Source organism: Hemiscyllium ocellatum, chromosome 3 (assembly GCF_020745735.1).
Source record: "Hemiscyllium ocellatum isolate sHemOce1 chromosome 3, sHemOce1.pat.X.cur, whole genome shotgun sequence".
Taxonomy (NCBI): Eukaryota; Metazoa; Chordata; class Chondrichthyes; order Orectolobiformes; family Hemiscylliidae; genus Hemiscyllium; species Hemiscyllium ocellatum.
This window is the reverse complement of record NC_083403.1, coordinates 127,083,422-127,108,961: the sequence shown is the minus strand read 5'-3', so window position 1 is coordinate 127,108,961 and position 25,540 is coordinate 127,083,422. Positions and strand designations below refer to the sequence as shown.

The following is a 25,540-nucleotide window of genomic DNA, read 5'->3' as shown; positions in this document are numbered from 1 at the left end:
ATTCCCCATAAGCAAAAGAGAGGTACATTGAATTATACCATGACAGATTGCCACTCTATTTTCTATTTCATTTTAAGTTATTAACTGTAATGGTATCACATAGTGGGATGTTACTGCACACTGTCAGAGGTAGCTGTGGAATGTATGTATTCAGTTACTGTATATACTCAGTCTCACAAAGTCGGCCTCAATGTTGGGTCAAAAAATCTGGAATTTTCCATATATCTTGTAAAAGTCGACCTTAGTTCTTCACAGATGCCTTGACTCACAAATGTTGATCTGTTATTATCCTGAACATAAATGTTATAATAAGGAATTTTTTAATGCTATTATGTGTTTTGATGTACAATTCACACCAATTTGGCAAAACTAATCAAAAGAAAATGGAATTTTGGATTTCAAGGCAAGTGCTGCGCGATGCACAAGGTTCATGAGGAGGCATGCCTTAGTACTTTGGCAGGGAATTAAGATAGCACAAAAGCTGCCTGCTGATCTAGAAAGTAATATATTCGTTTCATCAGTTTATAATCAGAAATCAGCAGAAGGAAGACTACAAGTTATCATGCAATGGAAACATGCTGGAGAATCAAACGGTGAAATGATATGGTATTTTGGCATGAATTTCAGCCCCTCAAAAGCAGTATCCATGTAAGAGGTGACCCCATAAATTTAACCTTAAAAACATCTAAAAAGTTTGACTTTTACATGAGTCTATACAGTATTTAATAAATCTGGAATGAAAAACTGGTAATTAATGGTGACCGTGTTAACTGCAGGATTGTTGTAAAATTTCCATCTGGCACATTAATTTCTCCTCGGGAAGCAAATCTGCCATCTTTACCCAGTTTGCTCTGTATGTGACTCCAGACCAGCACAAATGTGTCCACTCTTAACTGACCCAGCAAATCATTTAAGTTGTTGAGAAGATTATCACCACCAACATCCTCAAGGCAATATATGTGCCTAGCCAGTAACGTCCCATACTATGAAAGAATAATAAAGCACAGCTACCATAAACACTTGTAATGCAAGTGCAGTTCTTGGATGCTTGATTGTAACATTTAATTTGTGTTATGTTTGGAAATGCATTAGCTTGTAAAATGTGATTTTTAAAATATTTATTACAGAACCCGGAGATGTTTAGCAGCTTAGAATCTGCCTCCGTACGAATAGTGAAGTCTCTTCCTCAGTCTACAAACCGTTTTCAACTGCCACCAGTACCACCGTCACAAGTGACTATCCCAACGGTGGCCGTGCCACCAAAACCTGACCACCATCGCATGGACACTATACAGGAAGATCCTAGTGCTGACTCTCTAATTGGTGAGAGTGCGTTAGACGAGGATCCTTTTCCAAATAGTAGCCAAGCAGCAAAATCTTTTGAAGATTTAACAGGTCATACCGTCAACAGGAGTGACAAGGCATCTGCATTTAAATTGCAGCGGCAAACCCGCATTGACAGTAAGGAGACGGAGTGCTGAGGTCCTGAGTCAGTAGTCTTTTTATAAAACTGAATTATTTATCGTGTGGCTTCTCTGATTTTTGTTACAAGTTGGATCCATCTATATGTAAATTTGATATGGTATTTTGCCTATTGTTGCAGTATTTTTTAAAACCGTTTGTTTCTGACTTAAGACACTCATAACTGATCCTGAAAAATGCAACTCTGATTCTAAAGTTTTTTTTAATAAATAATTTGGCCCAATCATGACTAATCACAAATTAACAAAGTTGAATTAATTATAACATTCAGTGTATACCTGGACATAGACATCAAGTCTTGCATGCAATGCAAGTATTTTTCTTTTTAAACAAAAAAAATCAAGGAATTGACATTGCTGTTTGAAAGGACTGATACACAAATTGTTAGCTTATCATATTTATAACTAACACGTCAGACTTCTTTTCCCTGTATCAGTACTTGCAAACAATGTGGGAAGATTGTTGGAATTTTTGTAATGATTTAAGCTTTTGTGAATATAAAAACTTTGGGGAACTATTATGAAAACGTACTTTAATAAAGTTTGGATTTTTAATTAATTTGTCTGTTTTACCAAGGAGCCTTAAATATTGGGAAGGGTGGTGGGGGAATAAAACTAAAATATAGGAGCAGAATTAGGCTATTCACCCCATCAAACCTTCCCTAACATTTAGTCATGGTTGATAGGTTTCTCAACTCCATGCAACTTTTGAACTGCATATTTCAAGAAGCTGTCTATCTGTCTTAATTACACTCCATGACTGGACCTTCCTAGCTGCCTCTGGCAGTGAGTTCCACAGATCCACCACACTCTGCCTGAAGAAACTCCTCCTCCTCTTCCTTCTAAAAGGCTGTGTTTTCACTCTGAGGCTGTGCGCTTGGGACCTAGTCTTTCCTACTAATAGAAACAAATTCTCCATGTCCACTACATCCAGCCCTCAAAATTCTGTAAGTTTCAATCAGATTCCACTCCCTCCAATCACAAACCCAGAGTCCTCGATCATACGTCATATGACACGCCCTTCATTCGCAGGACCATTCTTGTGAATCTTATCCGGACCCACCATTAAGGTCAACACATCCTTCTTTGGATATGGTGCCCAAAATTGTTCTCCGTATTCCAAATTCTGGGTGACCAGAGCCTTTACATAGCCTCAGCAGTACATCTCTGGTCTTAGAACATAGAACATAGAAGGATACAGCGCAGTACAGGCCCTTCGGCCCTCGATGTTGCGCCGACCGAATCCTACCTAACCTATACTAGCCCAATAACTTCCAAATGCCTATCCAATGCCCGCTTAAATGACCATAAAGAAGGAGAGTTCACCACTGATACGGGCAGGGCATTCCATGAACTCACAACCCGCTGTGTGAAGAATCTACCCCTAACATCTGTCCTATACCTACCACCCCTTAATTTAAAGCTATGTCCCCTAGTAACACCTGACTCCATTAGCGGTAAAAGGTTCTTAGTATCTACCCTATCTAAACCCCTAATCATCTTATACACTTCTATCAGATCTCCCCTAAACCTTCTCTTCTCCAATGAGAACAGCCCCAAGTGCCTCAGCCTTTCCTCATAAGATTTTCCTACCATTCCAGGCAACATCCTGGTAAACCTCCTCTGCACTCGTTCTAAAGCTTCCACATCCTTCCTATAGTATGGCGACCAAAACTGCACACAATACTCCAGATGAGGCCTCACCAGAGTCTTATACAACTGCAACATGACCTCAGGACTCCGGAACTCAATTCCTCTGCCAATAAAGCCCAGTACACCATATGCCTTCCTCACAGCACTATTTACCTGGGTGGCAACTTTCAGAGATCTGTGTACATGGACACCAAGATCCCTTTGCTCATCCACACTACCAAGTAGCCTACCATTAGCCCAGTAATCCATCATCTTGTTATTCCTACCAAAGTGAACGACTTCGCACTTAGCTACATTGAATTCCATTTGCCACATTTCCGCCCAGCTCTGCAACTTATCTATATCCCGCTGTAACCTACCACTTCCTTCCTCACTATCCACAACTCCACCGACTTTTGTGTCATCCGCAAACTTGCTTACCCAGCTTTCAAGTCCTTCCTCTAGATCATTTATAAAGATAACAAAAAGCAATGGTCCCAAAACAGATCCTTGTGGTACACCGCTAGTAACTGCGCTCCAAGATGAACATAATCCATCAACTACTACCCTCTGTCTCCTTCCAGCCAGCCAATTCCTAATCCAAACCTCTAATGTATCCTCAATGCCATACCTCCGAAGTTTTAGCATTAGCCTACCATGGGGAACCTTATCGAACGCCTTACTAAAATCCATATACACAACATCTACTGCTTTACCCTCATCCACTTCCTTAGTCACCTTCTCAAAGAACTCAATAAGGTTTGTGAGGCACGACCTGCCCTTCACAAAACCATGCTGGCTATCCCTGATCACGTTATTCCTACCCAGATGTTCATAAATCTTATCCCTTACCATTCTCTCTAAGACTTTGCCCACCACTGAAGTCAGACTCACTGGCCTATAGTTACTAGGGCTATCCCTACTCCCTTTCTTGAACAATGGGACCACATTCGCTATCCTCCAGTCCTCTGGTACTATTCCCGTTGACAATGACGACATAAAAATCCAGGCCAATGGCTCTGCTATCTCCTCCCTAGCTTCCCATAGGATCCTGGGGTAAATGCCATCAGGCTTGTATTCTAACCCTCTTGAAATGAATGCTAATGTTACATTTTCTTCAGTATAGTTAGCTTGCTGACCTTGAAGGTTTGTTTTCAGACATTTCATCACCATACCAGGTAACATGATCAGTGACAGTCTCTGGTGAAGTGCTGGTGGTGTGTGCAGCCTCCCTATAGGTCCTGATTTCTTAAGATGGGTAATGTCATTTCCTGTTATTTTTTTCAAGGAAAGGCAGATAGGATCTAAATTGATATGTTTACTGATGGAGTTCTGGTTAGAATGGTTAAATTGATTTAGAAAATAGCTACCCTCCCTTGGAAAGAAAAAGAACCAGAAATGACATCACCCACCTTAAGAAACCAAGATCTCTATAAATAGAGAGGTGGGACACACCGCCAGCACTTCACCAGAGACTCTCACTGATGTTACCTGTTATGGTGACAAAACGTCTGAAAACAAACCTTCAAGCTCAGCAAGCTAACTTACATACTTACCAACCTGAGCTACAAATCTCAAAAATTGCTAATTACATTTTCCTTCCTAACAGTGAACTCCACTTGCATGTTAACCTTCAGAGAAATCTAAATCCGATCTCTCAAGTGCCTTTGTGCTTCAGATTGCTGAAAACTTTCTATTTAGAAAATGGCCTACACTTCTACCCTTCCTATCAAAGTGCATAACCTCACACTTTCCCACATTGTTTTCCATCTGCCACTTCTTTGCCCACTCTCCTAACCAATCTAAGTCTTTCTGCAGCCTCCCCACATCTCAACACTATCTGTCCTTCTACTTATCTCTTTCTCATCTGCAAATTTAATAATTCCTTTGTCCAGATCACTAATGTATAACTTGAATAGTTGTGACCTTGTGCAACTTGTTAAAGGCATTTTGGCAATGCAAATAGATCATGTAAAATGGCTCTCTGTCTAATTTCCTTGTTACTGCTAGAATTTAACAGATTTGTCAGGTATGACAAAGTGATGCTGACTCAGCCCTATTTTACTACGCATTTCCAAGTAATCCAATCTCATCCTTAATGTACTATTAAAATGTTACTAACAACTGAGGTTAAGCTAATTGGCCTCTGCTTTAAATAGATTATGTAGATATCACTTATTATTCAGAATGATAATGAGTACAGAAACTTCTATTTTAAGAGCAGTTTTGAAAATGACAGGAAGTGAGAATGATATGACTTAATTGATCAGGACGATGAGTCAGAAATTTTTTTAAAAACCTGAAAATTGTTTGCAGTTCTGGCAGCATCTACAGTATTTTGTTTTTTTGTGTTAACCCAGAATCTGAATGGATCCACTCAAACTGTCTCTGTACAGGCTGCCACAATATAGAGATGCTGGTGTTGAACTGGGGTGGATAAAGTGAAAAATCATAAAACACCAGGTTATCGTCCAACAGATATATTTGGAAGCACCACCTTTTGGAGCACTGTTCTTTCTTCAGGTAGCTGTGGAGCAGGGTCATAGGACACAGAATTTATAGCAAAAGATGCAACTGATATGATATATTGAACAAACTGAGACAGCAATCTAGGGTCTGGAATTATTTGCCCTGTTTGGCGATTGAGACAGAAACCATCAACTCATTTGAAAGGAACCTCAGTTTGCACCTGAAGTGTTGGAAAGTGGGATTAGAATGGGCATCTGTTCTATTCCACAAGCACAGATATCTTGAGGTATTTCTATGTGGTGACCTTTTGTTGGATTCGACACAGATAAGGATACCAGCAGTTCGAATTGTTTTTGAGAAACGCTGTAATGCAATGAGATCTACATAACAACAGCAGTCGTAATTTCAAACTGTTACTTCAGCATTACTTTATTTTGAAGTTTTTACATATTTCAGATCTCATATCTTTCCTTTCATTATGAAGCAAGTGATAATTGATTGAAACGTAAAGTATAAAACTAGAATTCATTTGGTATCTCGCAAAAACGTTTGTTGTACAAATGTAACTTGTATGTTTGCTGTCACTCTGCATAACAATGTTCTGTAGCTCCTAAGTTCCATACATATTCCACTGTTATGTTTAATATGTTGAAACCCTCTGTGATTGAATTACACCGGGAAGCTGGCTTCAGGATTCAGGTGATCAACGTTGCTCCAGTGAGGTAGAATCATTGGCAGTCTTTCAGTTTTCTTTACCAGCAGGGCCCATAAATGGGTTTCCAGAAATGTATTCCCTTTCTCTGATAAGTGCAGTCCATCCGAAAGATAAGAGGAAAAGTCCTGTATCGCGTTAAAAAGAGCCTTCAAAGTTATCAGTTACAAGCTATTCACAGACAAGATGGATAGCTGTAGTTTAGATTGACTACAGCCACAGCAACGTTGAAACATAGAAATTGAATTTACTTAACCTTCTATTGGCAGTATTTTACACTTTAGTTCTACAGGGCATTGGTGAAACCACATTTGCAGCAGTGCTGGTCTGCTTATCCCAGGTTCGATTCTAGCTTCGGGCAACTGTCTGTGTGGAGTTTGCACATTATCCCCGTGTCTGCGTGGGTTTCCTCCAGGTGCTCTGGTTTCCTGCCACAGTCCAGAGATGTGCAGGTCAGGTGAGTTGGCAATGCTAAATTGCCCATAGTCTTAGGTGCATTAGTCAGAGGGAAATGGGTCTGGGTAAGTTACTCTTTGGAGAATCAGTGTGGACTTGTTGGGCCAAAGCGCCAGTTTCCATACTGTAGGGAATCTAATCTTATTTAAAAATAGATGTAAATGAGTTAAAAGCAGTTCAAAGAATGTTTACTAGACTAATACCAGGAATGAACAGGTTAGATTATGAAGAAGGTGTATAAAAACAAGGCATAGAATAAGAGGCAACTTGATTGAAACACAAAATCGTCTTGGCAGGATGGATATGGAGAGGATGATTTCTCTTGTGGAAGAATCTAGAACATAGAGGGTCACTAGGAAAAAAAACATGAGTCACCTGTTTATGATCAAGATGATACTCTCCATCAAAAGGGCAATGGAGAGAGAGTCCATGAATATTTTTAAGGCAGAGATAGATAAATTCTTCACAAGAGAGTGACAGATTATTGAGATAGGTGGGAATGTGGAGTAATGAGATTAGCTGTGATCTCTGAATGGCATTACAGATTCAAAAAGGTCAGTGGCCTTTTCAACTCTAGCAGCAGGATTGTGTTGCTAGAAAAGTGCAGCAGGTCAGGCAGCATCAAAGGAACAGGAGAATCGACGTTTCGGGCATAAGCCCTTCCTGAAGAAGGGCTTATGCCCGAAACGTCGATTCTCCTGTTCCTTTGATGCTGCCTGACCTGCTGCGCTTTTCCAGCAACACATGTTTAAGCTCTGATCTCCAGCATCTGCAATCCTCATTTTCTCCTAATCAGGATTGTGTCAGGAAAGCAGAAGACTTATTAAACCATAATGCACTCTTAAACAGGAATTGTGCCAGAAGACTGGAGGATAGCAAATATTGTCCCCTTGTTCAAGAAGGGAAGTAGAAACAACCCTGGTAATTATAGACCAGTGAGCTATAGTTCGGTTGTGAGTAAACTGTTGAAAAAGGTTATATGAGAGAGGATTTATAATCTAGAGAGGAATAAGTTAATTAGGCATAGTCAAAATAGTTTTGTGAAGGGTAGATCATGCCTCACAAACCTTAGAATTATTTGAGGTGACCAAACGGGTGGATGAGGGTAAAGCGGTTGATGTGGTGTATATGGATATCAGTAAGGCATTTAATAAGGTTCCCCATGGCAGACTATCGCACAAAATATGTAGGCATGGGATTGAGGGTGATTTAGCAGTTTGGATCAGAAATTGCCTGGCTGAAAGAAGACTGAGGGTGGTGTTGATGGGACATGTTCATTCTGGAGTTCAGTTACTAGTGGTGTACCGCAAGGATCTGTTTTGGGGCCACTGCTGTTTGTTATTTTTACAAATGACCTAGATGAGGGTGTAGAAGAATGGGTTAGTAAATGTGTGGATGACACTAAAGTCAGTGAAGTTGTGGATAGTGCTGAAGGATGTTGCAGGTTACAGAGGGACATAGATAAGCTGTAGAGCTGGGCTGAGAAGTGGCAAATGGAGTTTAATGCAGCAAAGTGTGAGATGATTCACTTTGGAAGGAATAGTGTGTACTGGACTCATGGTAAGATTCTTGATCGTGTCGATGAGCAGAAAGATCACGGTGTCCATGTACATAGATCCCTGAAAGTTGCCATCCAGGTTGAAAGGGCTGCTTAGAAGGCATACGGTGTGTTAGCTTTTATTGGTAGAGAGATTGAGTTTCGGAGCAATGAGGTCATGCTGCAGCTGTACAAAACTCTGGTGCGGCCACACTTGGGAGTATTGCGTCTAGTTCTGGTCACTGCATTATAGGAAGGATGTGGAAGTTTTGGAAAGGGTTCAGAGGAGATTTGTTAGGATGTTGCCTGGTATGGAGGGAAGATCTTACAAGGAAAGGTTGAGGGACCTGAGGCTATTTTTGTTGGAGAGGAGGAGGTTGCAAGGTGATTTAATTGAGATATGGAAGATAATCAGGGTTAGATAGGGTGGACATTGAGAGCCTTTTTCCCCTGATGGCGATGGCTAGTACGAAGACATGTCAGAGGTAGTTTCTTTATTCAGAGTAGTAGGGGCTTGGAATGCACTGGTATAACAGTAGTAGACTCACCAACTTTTAAGGGCATTTAAATTGTCATTGGATAAACGTACAGATGAAATTGGAATAGTGTAGGATAGATGGGCTTCAGATTGGTTCCACAGATTGCTGCAAGGTTTCTGATGAGCTTTAACATGCTAAACCTGTGCTGTATAATTCTGTAAAGCAATGTTTCCTGCTGTTTGTGCAACTAGAAGAAGGGTTACACTTAAAATGTTGACTTGTCACCTCCTGATGCTGCTGTGTTCTTCCAGCCTCCTGCTTGTTTAGCTTGTGCAATTAATACTTTGCACTATTACAGATAACCTCGCATGTTAATGCTCTGACAGCTTCAGTCTCTGTTGTTCTGAGTTTTATTACTGAGTCAACAACTTAGCTGATAAACCATCAATTTTTGGATAAAACACTGAATGGTACAATTCAATTAGTTTATTCCCTGGAACCTTTTTATGCAAGTGCAGGAGATGGAAAACCTGAGATGTTACTCATTTCACTCTCCTCACCAGCCAAGGCCCAAACACTTTGAAGTGTTACAGCCATTATCATGTACCTTTTTATTCTATTTGCTGCTCATTATATGGTCCATTTTATACTCCGGACACTAAACACAGATTGAGACCATTTTATGAAACACCTCTGCTCAATCTGAAAGTGTGATCTTGAGCTTTTGATCATCTGGCATTTTAATTCTCCAATCTGTCTGTCATACTGATCTCTGGGAGTCTGTTACCAGCAGTTCAAAGGCTCTCCCAACAACACCTTCCAAACCTCCAACTCCTAACAGCAAGGGCAGCAAATGCACGGAATCAGCACATACAAAGTTCCCTTCCAAGCATTACAATTGGTCACACTGCATCTTATTTTTTTCTTACCTGATTCTTCATTTGCATCAAGGTACAGAGATCAAGCACATCAATTCCACATTCTTCTGCAACCTTGACACAAGCTGCAGCATACTGGTTGGTTACTGAATTGCATCTGTTTAATTTACTACCTGGAAACAAGGTCAGAGTTGCAAGTTATCTTTCATCATATTAGACAATAGTGTTATCAACAGCAACCAGATTTTATAGTTTGAGGAACTTTGGTTCAGCAATATTATACCAGAGATGTGCTTCAGACACTGCAATCAGAGAAGAAGGAATGTTAACTGGCAACTTTGTCAGGTATTTATATTTATATCCAGAAAGTAGTACAGAAGGAGCTTCTGCTCTGTCACTATTCCAACAGGTTTGATATTCTTTTCACTTGTGAGAACGAGAGGAGGTATGATCAGCAAAACTGACCATAATGCCATGCTGCTGGAGTCTTTTCGACTGAGGGAGTTAAAAGGAATGTATTTGTAAGCGATGGTAAGGTTAGAGTAGTAGCTGCTGTTTTCTGAAGATGAGTCCTGAAAATGAGGGGAAGGACAAAGCAATAGTGCAAGGTAACAATATGAGTAATGATGACTAAAGTGGAACAGGAAAGGATGGAGCACGCAATATGAGTGCACCAGGAAAAAGAATGAAAGATTTCTTTATCTGAATGTACATAGTATTTGAGCAGAAATGTGGTTTTGATGATAGTCATTACAAAAACATGGTAGTAAGGTGACTAAGGCTGGGAATTGTTTATTCAAAGTTACTTATAGAGTCATAGAGATGTACAGCATGGAAACAGACCCTACAGTCCAACCTGTCCATGCCGACCAGATATCCTAACCCAATCTAGTCCCACCTGCCAGCACCTGGCCCATATCCCACCAAACCCTTCCTATTCATATACCCGTTCAGATGTCTTTTAAATGCTGTAATTGTACCAGCCTCCACCACTTCCTCTGGCAGCTCATTCCATACACATACCACCCTCCTGAGTGAAAACATTTCCCTTACTTGATAGTTTGAAATTGAAATGGTAGAATAGGTTTGTTGATATTAGAATGAAATTGGTACAGTAGTGAGAAATAATGTCTCATAAGGAAAAGTAGGGGAAATGAATTATTTTTGAATGGTATTTAGGTCCCTTAACAGTGGCTGGTTAAGGATGTTATTAAATTGAAAGAAAAGCTATATAAAACTGATGATTTATGATCTGCCATAAGACTGGCAATAGAAACCAAAAAAAAACACAATTCATCAAAACAAAAATTAGAATGAGTGTTTACTAACAAATAAAATAGCAAGAGCTTCTATAGGTATATAAAAACAGAGTAGGTGAAGTGTACATTAGTCTCAAAGGATGGGAGACTGCGGAATTAACAATGATGTTTCCCAATGTTTATACAGTGCGTTTCACATAATGAAACATTCCAAGGCACTTCACCTTAATAATGAATGACACATAGCAAATGACCAAAACATTTGCTCAGAGTTAAAATTCAAGGAATGCCTTAAACAAGGTAAAGAGACAGTCACAAGGAGAGAATTCCAGAACTTAGGCTTAACAATAAGAAGGCTGTTGACCAGTTCGTAGGTTATGCTTATTATTAGGAGAATCTTAAAAAGTCACTGGTGGTAGGATCAGCAGGGAAAGGGGGAGAGAACGAGAGCGAGAGATCAAAAGGACAGAAATGTTTCCTTCTTGCATAATTTCCAAAATGATTATATTCACAAGTTATTCACTTGTAATTACACCTTAAAGAGTCAACATCAGAGCAGGAATAGGTTATTCAGTCTGATCATTGAAGATTTCAGTACCTTTCCCTTTCCCATTCCCAGAACCTTGTATGCTGCAGGTAATCAGAAATTTATCAACCTCTACCTTAAACATACTGGAAGACTGAGCTTCCCATAGCCCTTTGTGATAAGAGATTTCCAGAGGTTCACAATTTTCTGTATTTTAAAAAAAAAAGCCTCCTCATTTCAGATCTAAGTGTGTGGATTAGTGCTAGATTTGAATCCCACCATGACAGATGGTGAAATTTGAATTCAGTAAAAATCTTGAATTAAAAGTGGACCTAATTAATGATGACAACGTAGCTACTGTCAATTGTTGTGAAAACACAACTAGTCCACTAATATTCTTTGGGGATGGAAATCTGCCATTCCTACTTGGTCTGGCCTACATGTGACTCCAGATGCACAGTAATGTGGCTGATTCTCAAATGCCCATTGGGTATTTGGGGATGGGTAGTAAATGCTGATCCAGCCTGTCATGCCATGAATTAAAAATTGACATCCCCCTTAATTTTAAATTTTCAACTCTGGTTCGAGACTCCTTAACCAGGGGAAACATCATGCTTGTCTATCCCTGTAAGTAATTTCTAAGTTTCAATGATATCACCTCTCCTTTGAAACTCTGGGAATACAAGCCCAGTTTCCCAATCTCTCTCTTCACAGGACAGTCCTGCCTTCCCTGGAACAAGTCTGGTGAACCTTCATTGCACGATGATGCTGTCTTTCCTGCGATAAGACCAAAACTGCACACACTCCAGGGACAGTCTAACCAAACTCCTATGAAGAGTAAGACTTCATTACCGTACACCTCTCGTAATAGAGGATAACATTCTATTAGGCTTTCTAATGGCTTGTCAGCCTCGAGTGACTTATTGACAATTACATCTTAGGTCTGTGTACATTAGCAATGTCCAGAAACAGAAGTCAACATTGTTCTTTGCTTTGGCTTGCTGACTGCTCTGCATGGAACATTGGAGCGGCTGTGCATTTGCAGCCACACAAGGTAGAGGGAATGTTGTTTGACTTCCTGAAGAAGGACTCCTGTCCGAAACGTCGATTCTCCTGCTCCTTGGATGCTGCCTGACCTGCTGCACTTTTCCAGCAACACATTTTCAGCTCTGATCTCCAGCATCTGCAGTCCTCACTTTCTCCTGGCTTCTCTGTACAGCTAGGTAAAAACAATGACTGCAGATGCTGGAAACCAGAGTTTAGATTAGTGGTGCTGGAAAAGCACAGCAGTTCAGGCAGCATCTGAGGAGCACAGCTACACTGTCCAGCTTCTGACCATTAGGAAATACTTTGCACATAATTTTCTCCCACCAAAGTGGACAATCTCTCATTTTCCACATTATATTCCATCTGCCATGTTCTTGCCCATTCAACAAGTCTGTCCAAGTTCTCCTGAAGCCACTTTACCCCTTCCTCACTATGCCACATCTCCACTTAGGTGTTGGGGCCCCAGCTGTTCAAGTATATATCTATGATGTGGAGTTGGGAATCAAATGGTACAAATATTGATCTTTGTGGTACTCCATTAGTCACGACTATACTTGGTCATGACTTTTAATCTAATTGTGCGAACACCTTCATTATTTCATTTATTCAAATTTAACACACTTGCTTCGGAATTAACTAGTCTACCTTCAAACATAATGTAAAATTCTATAATATTATGCTCACTCATCCCCAAAGGCTTTTGGTATACATCGATTGTCGTGCAGTCTTTTTTCATTGCATAATACCAGATCTAAATTAGCACATCCTCTCCTGGTTACCATGAAGCCATGTTTCTGTAATGGCATGTAGATCATACCCATGTCTCTTTGTGAGTTAAGATCGTCCATCTTGTGAATGCTGCGTGCATTCAGATAGAGTACAACAGGACTGCTGAAGAATTCAGCACATACACATTTTAAAAGGGAATAAATAACATTTTGTCATTTTCTACAAACTTCAAAATAATCTAAATTGGTGTTTGGATGTTTGAGGTGGGAATGCATCCCAGGAGACTGATTTCTCATCTGCTTTTCTCCATCCAGTAGCAATCACAGCAGATTAGAGATTCTAATGATTCTCAATTTATGACGTACAGTTTGTGCATTTGAATGTGTTTACATTACCTTTGGCAATGCACTCCTCTTCCCAAGCTGATTCATCCAGTGGAGGTGGAGTCACCATGATCACCTTGTCTTCACAAATACCTATAGACTTCAGGTATTGGACTATACCTTTCAGATTTTCAGCATACTCAGTGAGAGGAATATGTTGCACTGGATTTATATCTAGTCTCACAATAAAACAAAAAGATAAACTAGCAGGGTGCAAATCAGACAGTGAAGCTCTTTCAAAACTTTTGAAGCAATTAATGCCACTATTCCACCCTTCAGTGTCAAGCACTCCGTTTCTGAAACCTCTACAGTTTTTGGTACAGTCTTTTCCAACAAACCTGTCGATTTGTTTTTTTTCTGTAAAGAAATGTAAAACCTTATAAATTATTGTAATTTCTACACTGCCTTCAGTTTGGTGGAACAGATTTTATCAATTACTATCTTTCCCGTCTCAGTCTGCTTTGGTACACTGTTCCTATGCTCAGAGCAAAATTCCTTTACAACCAATCAATAGAGGATGTAAGAAAATAGTCTTAAGTCGTATAGATAACAATTATTGCTAAGTAGGTGCATTTCTCAGCATTGTTTTTCAAAGCAGTGAAAAACCTTTAAACTTATCACTTATTAAATTTTTTTGCATTAATCCTAAGCTTAAGAGTTAATGTAGAGAAATCTAACAATAATATATGGATACTTTAAGAAAACAGCCAGCACCCCCTCACCTTATTACAGGCTCTTTCCTGTGATTGGATGGTGCATGTTTCAATTTCAGGACCCTACTAGAAAGCTGCTCCATAATCAGCAAAGTGTAGGGGAATTAAACCTCTCCGGTTATGGAAAGAAGAAAAAAAATCCAAAATTCCCACCTGTGATCACCATGCAGTAATATCTGCTGAAAATGAGTAAAGCTGGTGATCAGGTGACAGCAATATTGGGGTTGGTAGTGACAAACAAATACTTCACCCAGGGTTAAATAGTTTTTTGCCACCTGTTGCAACAAATATTTTGATATTCTGATATTTCTTTAGAACAGGGCTGCATCACATTTAAAACATAATTCTAGTCAACATTAGAGAGCCAATAACAAAACATTTTCTGTGTGATAGAAAGAGGAATTTTATGACCTGTTTACTGGAGAAGAAGATAATAAAACAATGCATACACAAACATCGTAGTAAGTTTAACAATGGAGGAATGTCTGGTCTAGACAGGAAGAACTTTAAAATATTGCAGTCCTGGGCTGTGAATGTCATTGACTGAGTGTCACTTTATTGCCCATTCCTAGTTGCCTTTCAAATGGTGGTGAGCTGCCTTCTTGAACCACCTAAGTCCATGTACTGTAGGTTGACCCACAATGCTGGTAGGGAGTTACTTTGAGGATTTTGATCCAACACTGAAAGTACAGCGATTTCTGGCTCGGACAAAAACGTGCAGATTCGTTTCATCTGGAAATAGGCATCCATTAGACCCAAAACATCAACTCTGCTTTTTCTCCACAGGTGCTGCCAGATCTACTGGGTTTTCCCAGCAATTTCTATTTTAATACTGGCTCACAGTTTTGTGATCTCACATTGATTTCACGAAGCTTGCCTCCATCTGTGGTCAGGTGATCACTGCAGCCATTTTATGTCCATGTTTCTTCCTATATGAAACCATTTCAGTCTGTGAGGATCTGAGGCATTAAATTAAATAATGGACCCATATCTGATGCTTTAAGTGAGGATAACAACAGCAGAAAACACTGAAGAAAATATTCTACCAATAGCTGACTGTTGTGTGGGTTGCTGACAGTCAAGCTCAATTGTATAATTATTTAAGAAACACACATAGACAGGAACACTATAAATAATTATCTCCTTTCCATCTCAGAGGTACTGAGATCAAGTGAAGAATCCTTATGATCATACCAGCTGGGATCAACTAATAGCATAGCCTGGAAATCAAACTTAAGAACTTGCTTCTGGTTCATTTCAGCTTTGGTTGTGTTTCTACTCAGCTAAGTCAGATATTTCTAGCTGACATTTGCTGAAAGCTTGAGATACAGCAGGCTGAGAGCTGAGGTACTGTGTATAATGCCTACCTTTCAGGGCAGAGTCATTTGCTCCAAACATGACTGTGACAGCAGCAATTGTTTCTTGGTTAGCAGGCTGAGGAATAATCTTTGGCAGAACGCTTAGGGCCCATCTTGTGTTATAGCCTGACAGGCCACGGTTTAGCACGTCACACTTCCTACAAAAATAAATTACAATTTTGTGTGGTAAAGTAGTAACAGGAATTGTGCTATGCACACACACACACACACACACACACACACACACGGCAATACATCCACCATTAAATACACTGCTTGCATATTCATTCCGGACACTATTCCATTTTTCTGGAAGCAGTTGTCATAATCATCTCTCTATTACTGCGAGGTTTGACTGCTTTAATGCTCACCTTTAACAAATCTTTAATCATCTATAATTTGATATAATGGCACAATCCACTTCCGATCTTGCATTTATCCTTCACTGGGATCCTTCTGAATAATTGTAAGATCCAACCTCCATGACCAAGTGTCACCTCAACTCCCCGCAGCTCAATATCCTCATATCCACATCCATCACAGCTTTGGTATTGCTATTTCCCATTTCTTCTTCTTTGTTCAATTGTAAGTTAATTGTTACTTCCACATTTCCTCTTCCCTGTGTTTCTAAGAACTTATTTCTAAATTAGTTGTTTGGACGTGGCCAGCATTTATCACCCATTGGGCAGTTGAGTCAACCACACTGCTGTGGGTCCGGAATCCTATGTAGGCCAGACCAGGTACAGATGGCAGATTTCCTTCCCTGAAGGCAATTAGTGATCAATTTTTTTATTTTACAACAATCGACTGTTTATTAAGTTATCACCATCTGCCAGGGGAGAATTCAAACCTATTTGTCCAGAACATTAGCCTGGGGCAGAGTTCTGGGTTACTAGTCCAGGGACATTATCACTTGGGAATACGTTCCCTTTGCTATCAATGAGTGAAAATCCTGCAATTCCCTCTCCAATAGCACTGAGAGTCAACCCACAGCAAGTGGACTGCAGCGGTTTGAGACGGCAGTTCACCACCAACATGTCAAGGGCATCTAGGGATGGGCAGCCATCGGCGCCCACATCCCATCAGCTCATCACCTCTTTCTGCCCCAGCTGTTAACTCAATTCAGTTCACCTCCTTCTGCAGCGTGATCAATTTATTTTACAAATGTGCTCATCTTCATGGATGTTAATGGTTCAATGCCTCATTCATGAGCTTGAGAGTTCATGTCCACTCCAGGGATGTTCCAGTGTTGTACTGAGGGTGGGGAGGGGGGGGGGCTGCTGACTTTCAGATAAGACCTTAAATTGAGGCCTGATCTTCTGTCTCAAGTAGCTGTAAAATATCTGATGACCATGAATCCATCGTCGATTGTCAGAAAAATACGTCTCGTTCACTAATGTCCTCCAGGGAAGGAAACTCGTATCCTTACCTGGTCTGGCCTCCATGTGACTCCAACTCCACAGCAATGTGGTTGATCTTAAGTGCCCTATGGGCAGTTACGGATGGGTAATGAATGCTGGCCTAGTCAGTGATGCCTTTTTGAATGAATAAAGGAAAAAAAGACACTACTTTTTGAGCAAAAAGAGAGTTCTAAGTAGCAATGCTTGAAGTTGCAATTTGCTAGAACTATAGTACTGTATTTTCCAGGCATCACATCACCGGTAGATTGATTAACTTACCGAACAAGTCTGTTTGCAATTGCAGCACCCCAACCTCCTCTATCAAAGGACTGCTAAGAAGCAAAAGAGTATAATGCACAATTAAACAATCAAGAAATGTAGGTTTTGATGTAACTTTTCTCCATCAATCCTAGTCCATATTGCAGTGAACTCAGGTAATATAAATAGCTTTTAGTCAGATTTCCAGCCTGCCACCATGGTGAAATGAGAACACCACATTCTATGGAGTGGATTGTTAGATTGCAAATAATTGCTGAAATTGCCATCTTCTGGAATTAGTAATACTGAGTCTTTAATTTATAGCTTTATAGTAACAAACTCTATTCCTGCCTAAGAAAACCATAAAATGTTCAGCTGTTTAGAAACTCCTGCTCCCAGCTAGGGTGTTCAACATTTTCTAAAACTTCCAGTGGAAAGAATCTTATGGATTCTTGTGATACGTCCATTCAGTGCTCTGGATTTATTCAGCAAATGTATAAAACATGTTATCTAGCATGATAAACCTGTAAACTGGCTCACTTGTCCCAGAGTGGAATGAACCTTTTGAATAAAGGGGTCACTTAGGCACGTGTCTCACCTTAACCTGTGACACTGCTTCCAATGAAACCACAACTCTGATTACTTTAGTTGTTTTCCTTGGTATGGTCTTCATCACCATTCTCTTAAGAGCAAGGGATACAGATTTGAATAAATATGGTAAATAACTACTTCAGTGATTCAACACCAGATCTGTTTGGATCACATTAACAAATGACTGAGTCCTGCACTAATCTGCTAAAACTGCCTTTCATTCCAGGATCTCCTGTCTGCTTCTTTACTACAAACCACCATATGAAAAACCTCTTCTCTGTCTCCTCCACAGTCACCTCCAACGTTAATTGTACGGATTGAGTCCCTCCAAGCAGCAACTCTGATGATTTATTACTTCATTTAATTCCATGATCGTCTTTAGCCAAAATTCCTCTAAAGTTCCCCACTGCCCTAAGCCTGAAATCTAATTTTTCTCTCTTATTTCCATCATATCCTCTCTAACTTCCGTTCCCTTTTCACTCAACATTATATCTAAAGAACTACTGATCAATCAGCCAAGTTATCTCGGCCCAATGTTAGCTGATATAATTATATCTTGTCAGGTACTGTATCTTTTTTTTCCCCTTTAAGTCTCCCATTATTAAAAAGAAAAACATCCACTCAGTGGTCTCTGGTCTTCACAAACCAAATTTCCTACCCATATGTCCTCTCCAAAGCCCTTAAACATGATTAGATTAGATTACTTACAGTGTGGAAACAGGCCCTTTGGCCCAACAAGTCCACACCGACCTGCCGAAGCGCAACGCGCCCATACCCCTACATTTACTCCTTACCTAACACTACGGGCAATTTAGCATGGCCAATTCACCTGACCCGCACATCTTTGTGACTGTGGGAGGAAACCGGAGCACCCGGAGGAAACCCACGCAGACACGGGGAGAACGTGCAAACTCCACACAGTCACCTCAGGTAGGAATTGAACCCGGGTCTCTAGCGCTGTGAGGCAGCAGTGCTAACCACTGTGCCACCCAAATGATATGATTCCCATCTTTCTCAGTATTCCCTGTTTGAACTCTATAGACAATTCACCCTGCTACAGTGACAAACACCATCCTATGAATGTGACAAAGTGAACTGTCTCTTTTTTTTTCCTGTTTTGATCTGTTTACAAGCTTTTCTGAGTGGACAGAGGCTTTGAAAGTCTGATGCACAAAAGGATTTAGGATTCCTAGTTCAGGATTCTCTGCAGGTTGGTGAGAGTTAATGGAGGCCAATGCAACGTTAGCATTCATTTGGAAAGGGCTAGAATACAGGAGCAGGGGCTGAATGTGCTGCTGAGGCAGTAATCCAGAGAATCCCTGCAGTACAGGCAGAGGCCATTTGGCCCATCCAACCCCCTGGGAGAACATCCACTGGCCCCAGCCCAGACCCTTCCTCCATGGTCCAGCCAGAAACTGGGATGTTTACTCAATGTCTGAATAAAAGGCAGTTAAATCAATAATAATAATAATAAAGTGTGGGGCTGATCACCGACAGCTCAGGGACCACCCTCTCTCCACTACCTGAGTGATGGAGTCTCCAAATAAGATCACTTTGGGCCACAGGATACCTCTGGCCGACATTGTTGCCCCCGGAACTGGTGCACGGCCGCTCTCCTTCCCCCGGAACACGCTCCCCGCCGCCTGTAGGGCCGGGCCAGATTGTTCCCCCCCCTACCCCTGAGCACAGACTCCTCCCTCAGACACAGCCTCTCAAGGAGTTCTTCTCATCCCACTCCTGGTTTCTAAACTTACTGTGTGTTTATATTAAGACGCTCAGTACGGCATCACGACACATCATCGTTCTGTTTTTGATCATATTTGGTGCAATACTGTAACTTTGTGAAGTACAGTTTTACACTTTTTAAAAAAATTTTGAGAAAGAGCACATTAATTTGAAATGTGACATGAGTAAACTGCAGGGTGGACAGATGGCTCTACCATTGGTGTTTTCCTTGCACAATATCTGGATCCACTACAGAATAATAGATTGTTCAGATTAATCAACATGTCACTTATACCAGGTGGTGAGAAGGAAAAGTAGAAAGGGCCATTGTTTTCTTCTACAAATTCATGTTACTTTATTTTCTACTTGCAATGGTTGATGCAACAACTGAAGGTTAAGGTCAAATAAGGTTTCCTGCTATTGCATGTTGTGAAATTTTAATGAAATAAAACATGGATGGCAATAAGCACTATTACCACAATGTTTTGTTCAATGAGAAAAACATAGCATGACAAAAAAATAAAATATTTATTTTAATAAAACTGCAGTAATTTTTTGCTCCCATCTTACTGTGCACTCAACAGGCACCACAGTACTCAGCTGAGAAGGTTCTGACATTTTTAAATTTACTATCTTGCCACTCAAGTTAGACAGCAAAAAGTGTACTTTTTCAGGAAAACAATAATTCAAGACTGCAGAGTTACCAATGATGAATGTGTATAACTTCAGCATAAAGGACAGTTTTTTTTTCTGTTAAACTTTGAGATATACTCCAGTATTTGCTTACGTTTGAAGGTTATCACAAAATTCATATTTTTAGTACTTTCCCACTACAAAACATACACTTTTCTGACATTGAATATCAATGACAATGAATGAATTAGTTCCATCAAAATCCTGGAATAGTTCCTTCATCACTAAGATTGCAGGGTTCCACCTTTGAGAATGAATAGGACTGAGGAGATGAATACTGGCCTTGCTAGTGAGGCACACATGCCATGAATGAATAAAATAACTAGACAAGATCATTTGTAGCATTTACTTACATGTTTAACAGAACAAAAAAGGATGTCATTAAAACACTACATCCTACAATCTGAAAATAATACAAATGGACTACTGTTCACATTTATTACTGTTTTTCATAATTTCAGAAGAGTGCTGGGTGCATTGTTTCATAAAGCCGCTGCACTGCTACTTCGACCATTTCTCGAAGTGGTTCATCCTCCACACTACCCTCTTCACACACAACCACCTATGGGAAAATAAACAAACAGAATTAGGAAAATGTTGTGAGTTTTAACATAACACACCTCTGCATTGTTTTCCTCCAAAGCTTTTAAACTCTACTTTTAATTTACTCCTTCTGCATGTCAATTTTGGTATGTTAGATCCATGTAAACTCCTTTAGAGGCCTTATGAAAAAATTCCTGCAGTCGATATTGGTTGAAAGATAGTCTGATAAGATTGGGTGCCATAGGTGAGGTAAATAAACATGGATATATCCAACAAAGTTTTTATCTCACAAGAACTACAAACTGAAGAAAAGGCAGGCAAAGTAACAGAGCTTTTTTTTATTTAATCCCTAGCAATCTTTGAAAAAATCTTTTGAAATGTTTGTGTTCGTCAAGGTAGTTAATAACAAATGGGTAAGAAAACATTAAAGTTCAGCACCACTTTCAGATCAGGTACATCATGAGCTAAGGGCAGTATGAAGCACCCTGTCAGTGCTCAATAAGGTGCTTTAATCTCAATCAGACACAAGATGATACATATCCATTTAACTAAAGCAGCATCACGCATCCAGGGGTCCATCTTTTGTTCAATATGACCATCCAATTAAACTCGAATAACAGTTGATTTTACGATTAATGGAAATTATTTTTGAGTGACTCAACTAATTTTACTGAGCCATTCAGCAGGCACAGCAGAAGTTTGGCATTTAGTACTCTACAAACTATTTTGGTTAAGCAACTACATATGACTAGAATGATACAATTACAAGGTTAATCATTGCACAGTCTAAACATCTTTTGTTAACACTCCTTGCATACTTCTTTGTAACAAATTCATTATTTTTTGTTAAGCTAAAGAAACCTCTCTGACTTGTTTTTATTACTAAACCAGCTGCAATCTGAGACCCATATAACAGGCCACATCATCATGTTCAAATTTGAAATTTGTTGTGACCACTGGAGTAGAAGAGTGGGACTAAAAAGAAATCAGTGTATCCCTGCAACCTCAACTGTAACAACCTTGGAACTCTCAAAAGGCAGATCAAAGCAAGAAGTAAAATAGCAATGCTTTAAAAGAAACAATTGACTGAAGTGATTTGACATGAGACTCCTTTGCACAGCATTCTAGTGATGTAATCTTAGAGACCATTTGAGGTTAAAGTTTGAATCAATATATTAAAATGTGTGTTTCTACATGCTGACATCATCCAGAGTTGCTGCATAAAAACAGCAGTCACTGGAAATGTATTCATAGGTTTACGACGTATGGAAACAACTAATGATAGCTTAGATTGGCACAAAAATCTAAGTGCCACTTAAGTGCCACGTGGTAACTATCTCCAACAAGAGACCATCGCTGTTTGACATTTAATAGTATCATTACTGAATCCACTATCTTCAATATCCTAGATGTTACCATTGAACTGAAACTGAAAAGGACCAGCCATAAAAATATAGTTCCTGTAAGGCCAGGTGCACTACTTGACTCCCAGAGCCTGTCCACCATCTAAAAGGTACAAGTTAGGAGCGTGATGGACTGAGAGTGGTAGGACAAGAAGCTCATTTGAATGACACCCAGTTCACCACCTTAAAACATTCACTCCCTCCACCACCAACGTACAGTGGCAGCAGTATGTTCCATCTACAAGATGCACTGCAGTAATTCACCAAGAATCTTTTGCTCACAAAAAGCAACGTTGTGACCTCTACCATCTAGGAGGACAAGGGCAGCAAATGCATGGAGACAGCACCACTTCAAATTCCTTTCTAAGCCAAACATCCTGACATTCAAAATCCTGAAATAGGAGTGAGCTGCCATGGAAGTGGTGTGGTGGGTTCAATTACAACACTTGAAAGACATTTGGATAGGGACATGGATGGGAAAGGTTTAAAGGGATATGGGCCAAATGCAGGCAAATGGGACTTGTTTAGGAAACGTGGTTGACATGGACAAGTTGGCTGAAGGGCCTGTTTCTGTGTTGTATGACTGACTTCCCAAACAACACTATGGGTGGTCCCTACACTACATGAACTACAAAAAGGCAGCTCATTCCCACTTTCTCAAGGGCAATTAGGTTTGGGCATCAAATGCTGGCCTCGCCAGTGATAACCACAACTTGTGAAAGTTTCACATGCAAATCATTCTGGTGCAATTGATTAAAATCATTCATCTCTGCAGTCTGTTGAGCTCTTTTAGTTACCCATTTGAAAAAGGGAAATCAGTGTTTAAAGTCAATTAACATGTCAATTCAGAAAGGCTTAGAAATGCTATGAATCCTAATATGTGCGTATATATTAGAACAGAGAACAATACAGCGCAGTACAGGCCCTTCGGCCCTTGATGTTGCACCAACTCGTGAAATCAATCTGAAGCCCGTTTAACCTAGACTATTCCATTATCATCTATATGTTTATCCAATGACCACAAGTGCCCTTGAAGTTGGCGAGTCTACTACTGTTGCAGTTAGGGCATTCCACGCCCCTACTACTGTCTGAATGAAGAACCTAATTAATTTGTTCATAACTGCACATTTCCTAGATATACATGACAGAACAATGTTCGGAATATGCAGCCTCAGCCTCCTGTTCGTTTGATTGTTGACATGCCAGGAAGCAAATATAGGATGGGAACAACTGGGGGTGGGGTGTGGCAAGAGTGTCATAACATGAAACAAAGCAAAAGAGTTTGTCCCATCTTGCACATTATCAATCACGTGACTCAGTCACAAAATGGTGAATACTTGCCCGTGTATCCAGAGAAATATTCGCTGCTTTGCCATCAACAGTTACAGACAGCGTATTGCCAGTTTTAGATTTAGTCACACATTCCTGTCCAAACATATCTCTGGAAGGGGAAAGATAATTTTGTCGTTAAATTGTGTTTTCAAAAGGTTTCACAGTTGGGAACACTGCAATGTTATCGATCCGATTTGCAAAATAATATCTATCACAAAGTACAGTTCGATCCTAATTTCCTCAACAAGATTAAATTCAGCAACAATACTGACAATCTGCATTCTTCTCCGTTGGGAATGGTCAATGTTACTTTTGATTGTTTGTGCATTATTGGTGTGCACAAATTTAGGGAAAATTAGATTTTCAGAAAGGTGAATGTAATAGTTCAAGAAACATTTACAGCTGTGGCAAACAAATCGTTATTGTAGGAAGGAAAGGGATTTGGGCTTCAAAAAATGGGTCCAATAAAAAGTACTTTGCCTAGTATGGAACAGAACTCTCATCAGCTGCATAATTACAGATGTCCAGAGTAAGGATGAGAATGGAAGAATTCCATGCTGCTGGGGAGTTTACTGACGTATGCTCAGGACATGAAAGTATGTTGACTCAGTAGATTCCAACGGCTCTGAAGTTAATTTTTCACTGAAGCTGTAAATATGCACTCCAAAATAATCACTGTCTTAATATACTAAAATAAAGAACCAGAAATGTTAAAAATCTGAAACAAACAAATTGCTGGAGATTCTCAGCAAGCCTGGCAGCATCTGTTAGAGAGAAAGCAGAATGAATATTTCAAGCCCAAGGAACCTTCTTCAAAACTTCAGAGGCCGAATGGCCTCTTCCTGCTCCTATCTTCTATGTTTCTATGGACTCAAGAAATTAACTCTGCTTTCTCTATCCTGACTATGCCAGACCTACTGAGTTTCTCCAGCCGTTTCTGCCTTTTTGACATAACCTCATCAATAAGCAATGTTCTGTCAAAGTTGCTCGTCTATTAACCAGGGGGTTTGTGTGTAGACTGAGCACAAGTTGCCTTCTTTAAATTACCATGTGCCAAGTTTTGCAAAGAATTTAAAGGGTCTGCACATTAAAATGGGCAGTCCATATACAATAAAAAAATCAGAGGAATAACTGCCACTGAGTGCTTTAGATTAAAAGTATGCAAGTATAATATTCATTTAAAAATTGCACATAGTTTTAATCACAGTACAACATTCTGCCTTGTAAAATGAAAAAGCACATTGTGTGCATGTGGAATAATATAGGAGGAAATAAGTATAAGAATTATCTACGGGCAGTTTTAATTTCATGATGAAATCTATTTTAGATTGTTTCCAATCTAAATTTTAAGATTCACGTGCTAGTTCATTTAACCTAGCAGTTCAATCATTCATCTGCGAGCTCTTACTAACTTGGTAGGTTTGTGTGAAGTTGCGTTTATTTTGACCTGGAAGATTTAGACCTAGCCAATTATTCACTGAACAAATTTAATTTCAACCAGCCTTTCAGAGAGAGCCAAAGGCCAATTACTTCTCCAAAACTGGAGAATTCTGAGGCCAAGTCATCTGCAGCCAGTCTTACACAACTCTTAGTGAGAGCCTTTGGAGTGTAAGAAAAACACATTAGTTTCTGGGATTAGGGAACACACACACAATACGTCGACAAAAAATACATACCAACAATGTTTCAAAAATGTCAGCTACGAGGAGCAGCTAAATTAGGAATTTTGTTTGCTCACTAGAATTCAAACAAATGAAGCAACTTACTCGAGCATGATCTCCAATCTCTTTGCATACATTTCCTTGTCAAATTTTTTGCTTGAGTTTTGCTGAACAACTAGAGAAAAAAGAAAAATTTTATTAACAATCTATTTATTAGATAAAACAATACTTAAAGAAGTGAGGGGTACATCAGAGATACTAAATGGGAACTGATG

The 25,540-nt window shown here is 39.8% G+C and overlaps 3 protein-coding genes across 6 annotated transcripts in view; 1 reads left to right on the top strand and 2 right to left on the bottom strand.

Annotated features, from left to right (window-relative positions):
• Positions 1-2,040, top strand: part of adam17b (ADAM metallopeptidase domain 17b) — a 75,129-nt gene extending 73,089 nt beyond the window's left edge. For both annotated transcript variants that reach the window (XM_060853356.1, XM_060853347.1), the window contains exon 19: positions 1,128-2,040. In XM_060853356.1, coding sequence (XP_060709339.1) covers positions 1,128-1,481 — 354 coding nt within the window. In that variant the 3' untranslated portion in view covers positions 1,482-2,040. The remainder of the gene's footprint in view (positions 1-1,127) is intronic.
• A 3,985-nt stretch (positions 2,041-6,025) lies between these two features.
• On the bottom strand, positions 6,026-19,527 carry iah1 (isoamyl acetate hydrolyzing esterase 1 (putative)). 2 transcript variants are annotated; one of them, XM_060821782.1, is made up of 6 exons: positions 19,432-19,527; positions 17,339-17,388; positions 15,669-15,817; positions 13,601-13,762; positions 9,696-9,817; positions 6,026-6,422 (listed from the first exon to the last, which is right to left on the bottom strand). In XM_060821782.1, exons 1-6 carry the CDS (start codon positions 19,489-19,491, stop codon positions 6,252-6,254), a joined length of 714 nt encoding a protein of 237 aa, XP_060677765.1. In that variant the 5' UTR covers positions 19,492-19,527; the 3' UTR covers positions 6,026-6,251. The 2 variants fall into 2 exon arrangements, with proteins under 2 accessions (XP_060677765.1, XP_060677762.1); XM_060821779.1 differs by having other exon boundaries at positions 6,027-6,422; positions 17,339-17,391.
• Positions 19,528-20,142: 615 nt separating this feature from the next.
• Positions 20,143-25,540, bottom strand: part of cpsf3 (cleavage and polyadenylation specific factor 3) — a 30,772-nt gene continuing 25,374 nt past the window's right edge. For both annotated transcript variants that reach the window (XM_060821761.1, XM_060821767.1), the window contains 3 exons: positions 25,371-25,440; positions 23,614-23,713; positions 20,143-20,888 (listed from right to left, as the gene is read on the bottom strand). In XM_060821761.1, coding sequence (XP_060677744.1) covers positions 20,784-20,888; positions 23,614-23,713; positions 25,371-25,440 — 275 coding nt within the window. In that variant the 3' untranslated portion in view covers positions 20,143-20,783. The remainder of the gene's footprint in view (positions 20,889-23,613; positions 23,714-25,370; positions 25,441-25,540) is intronic.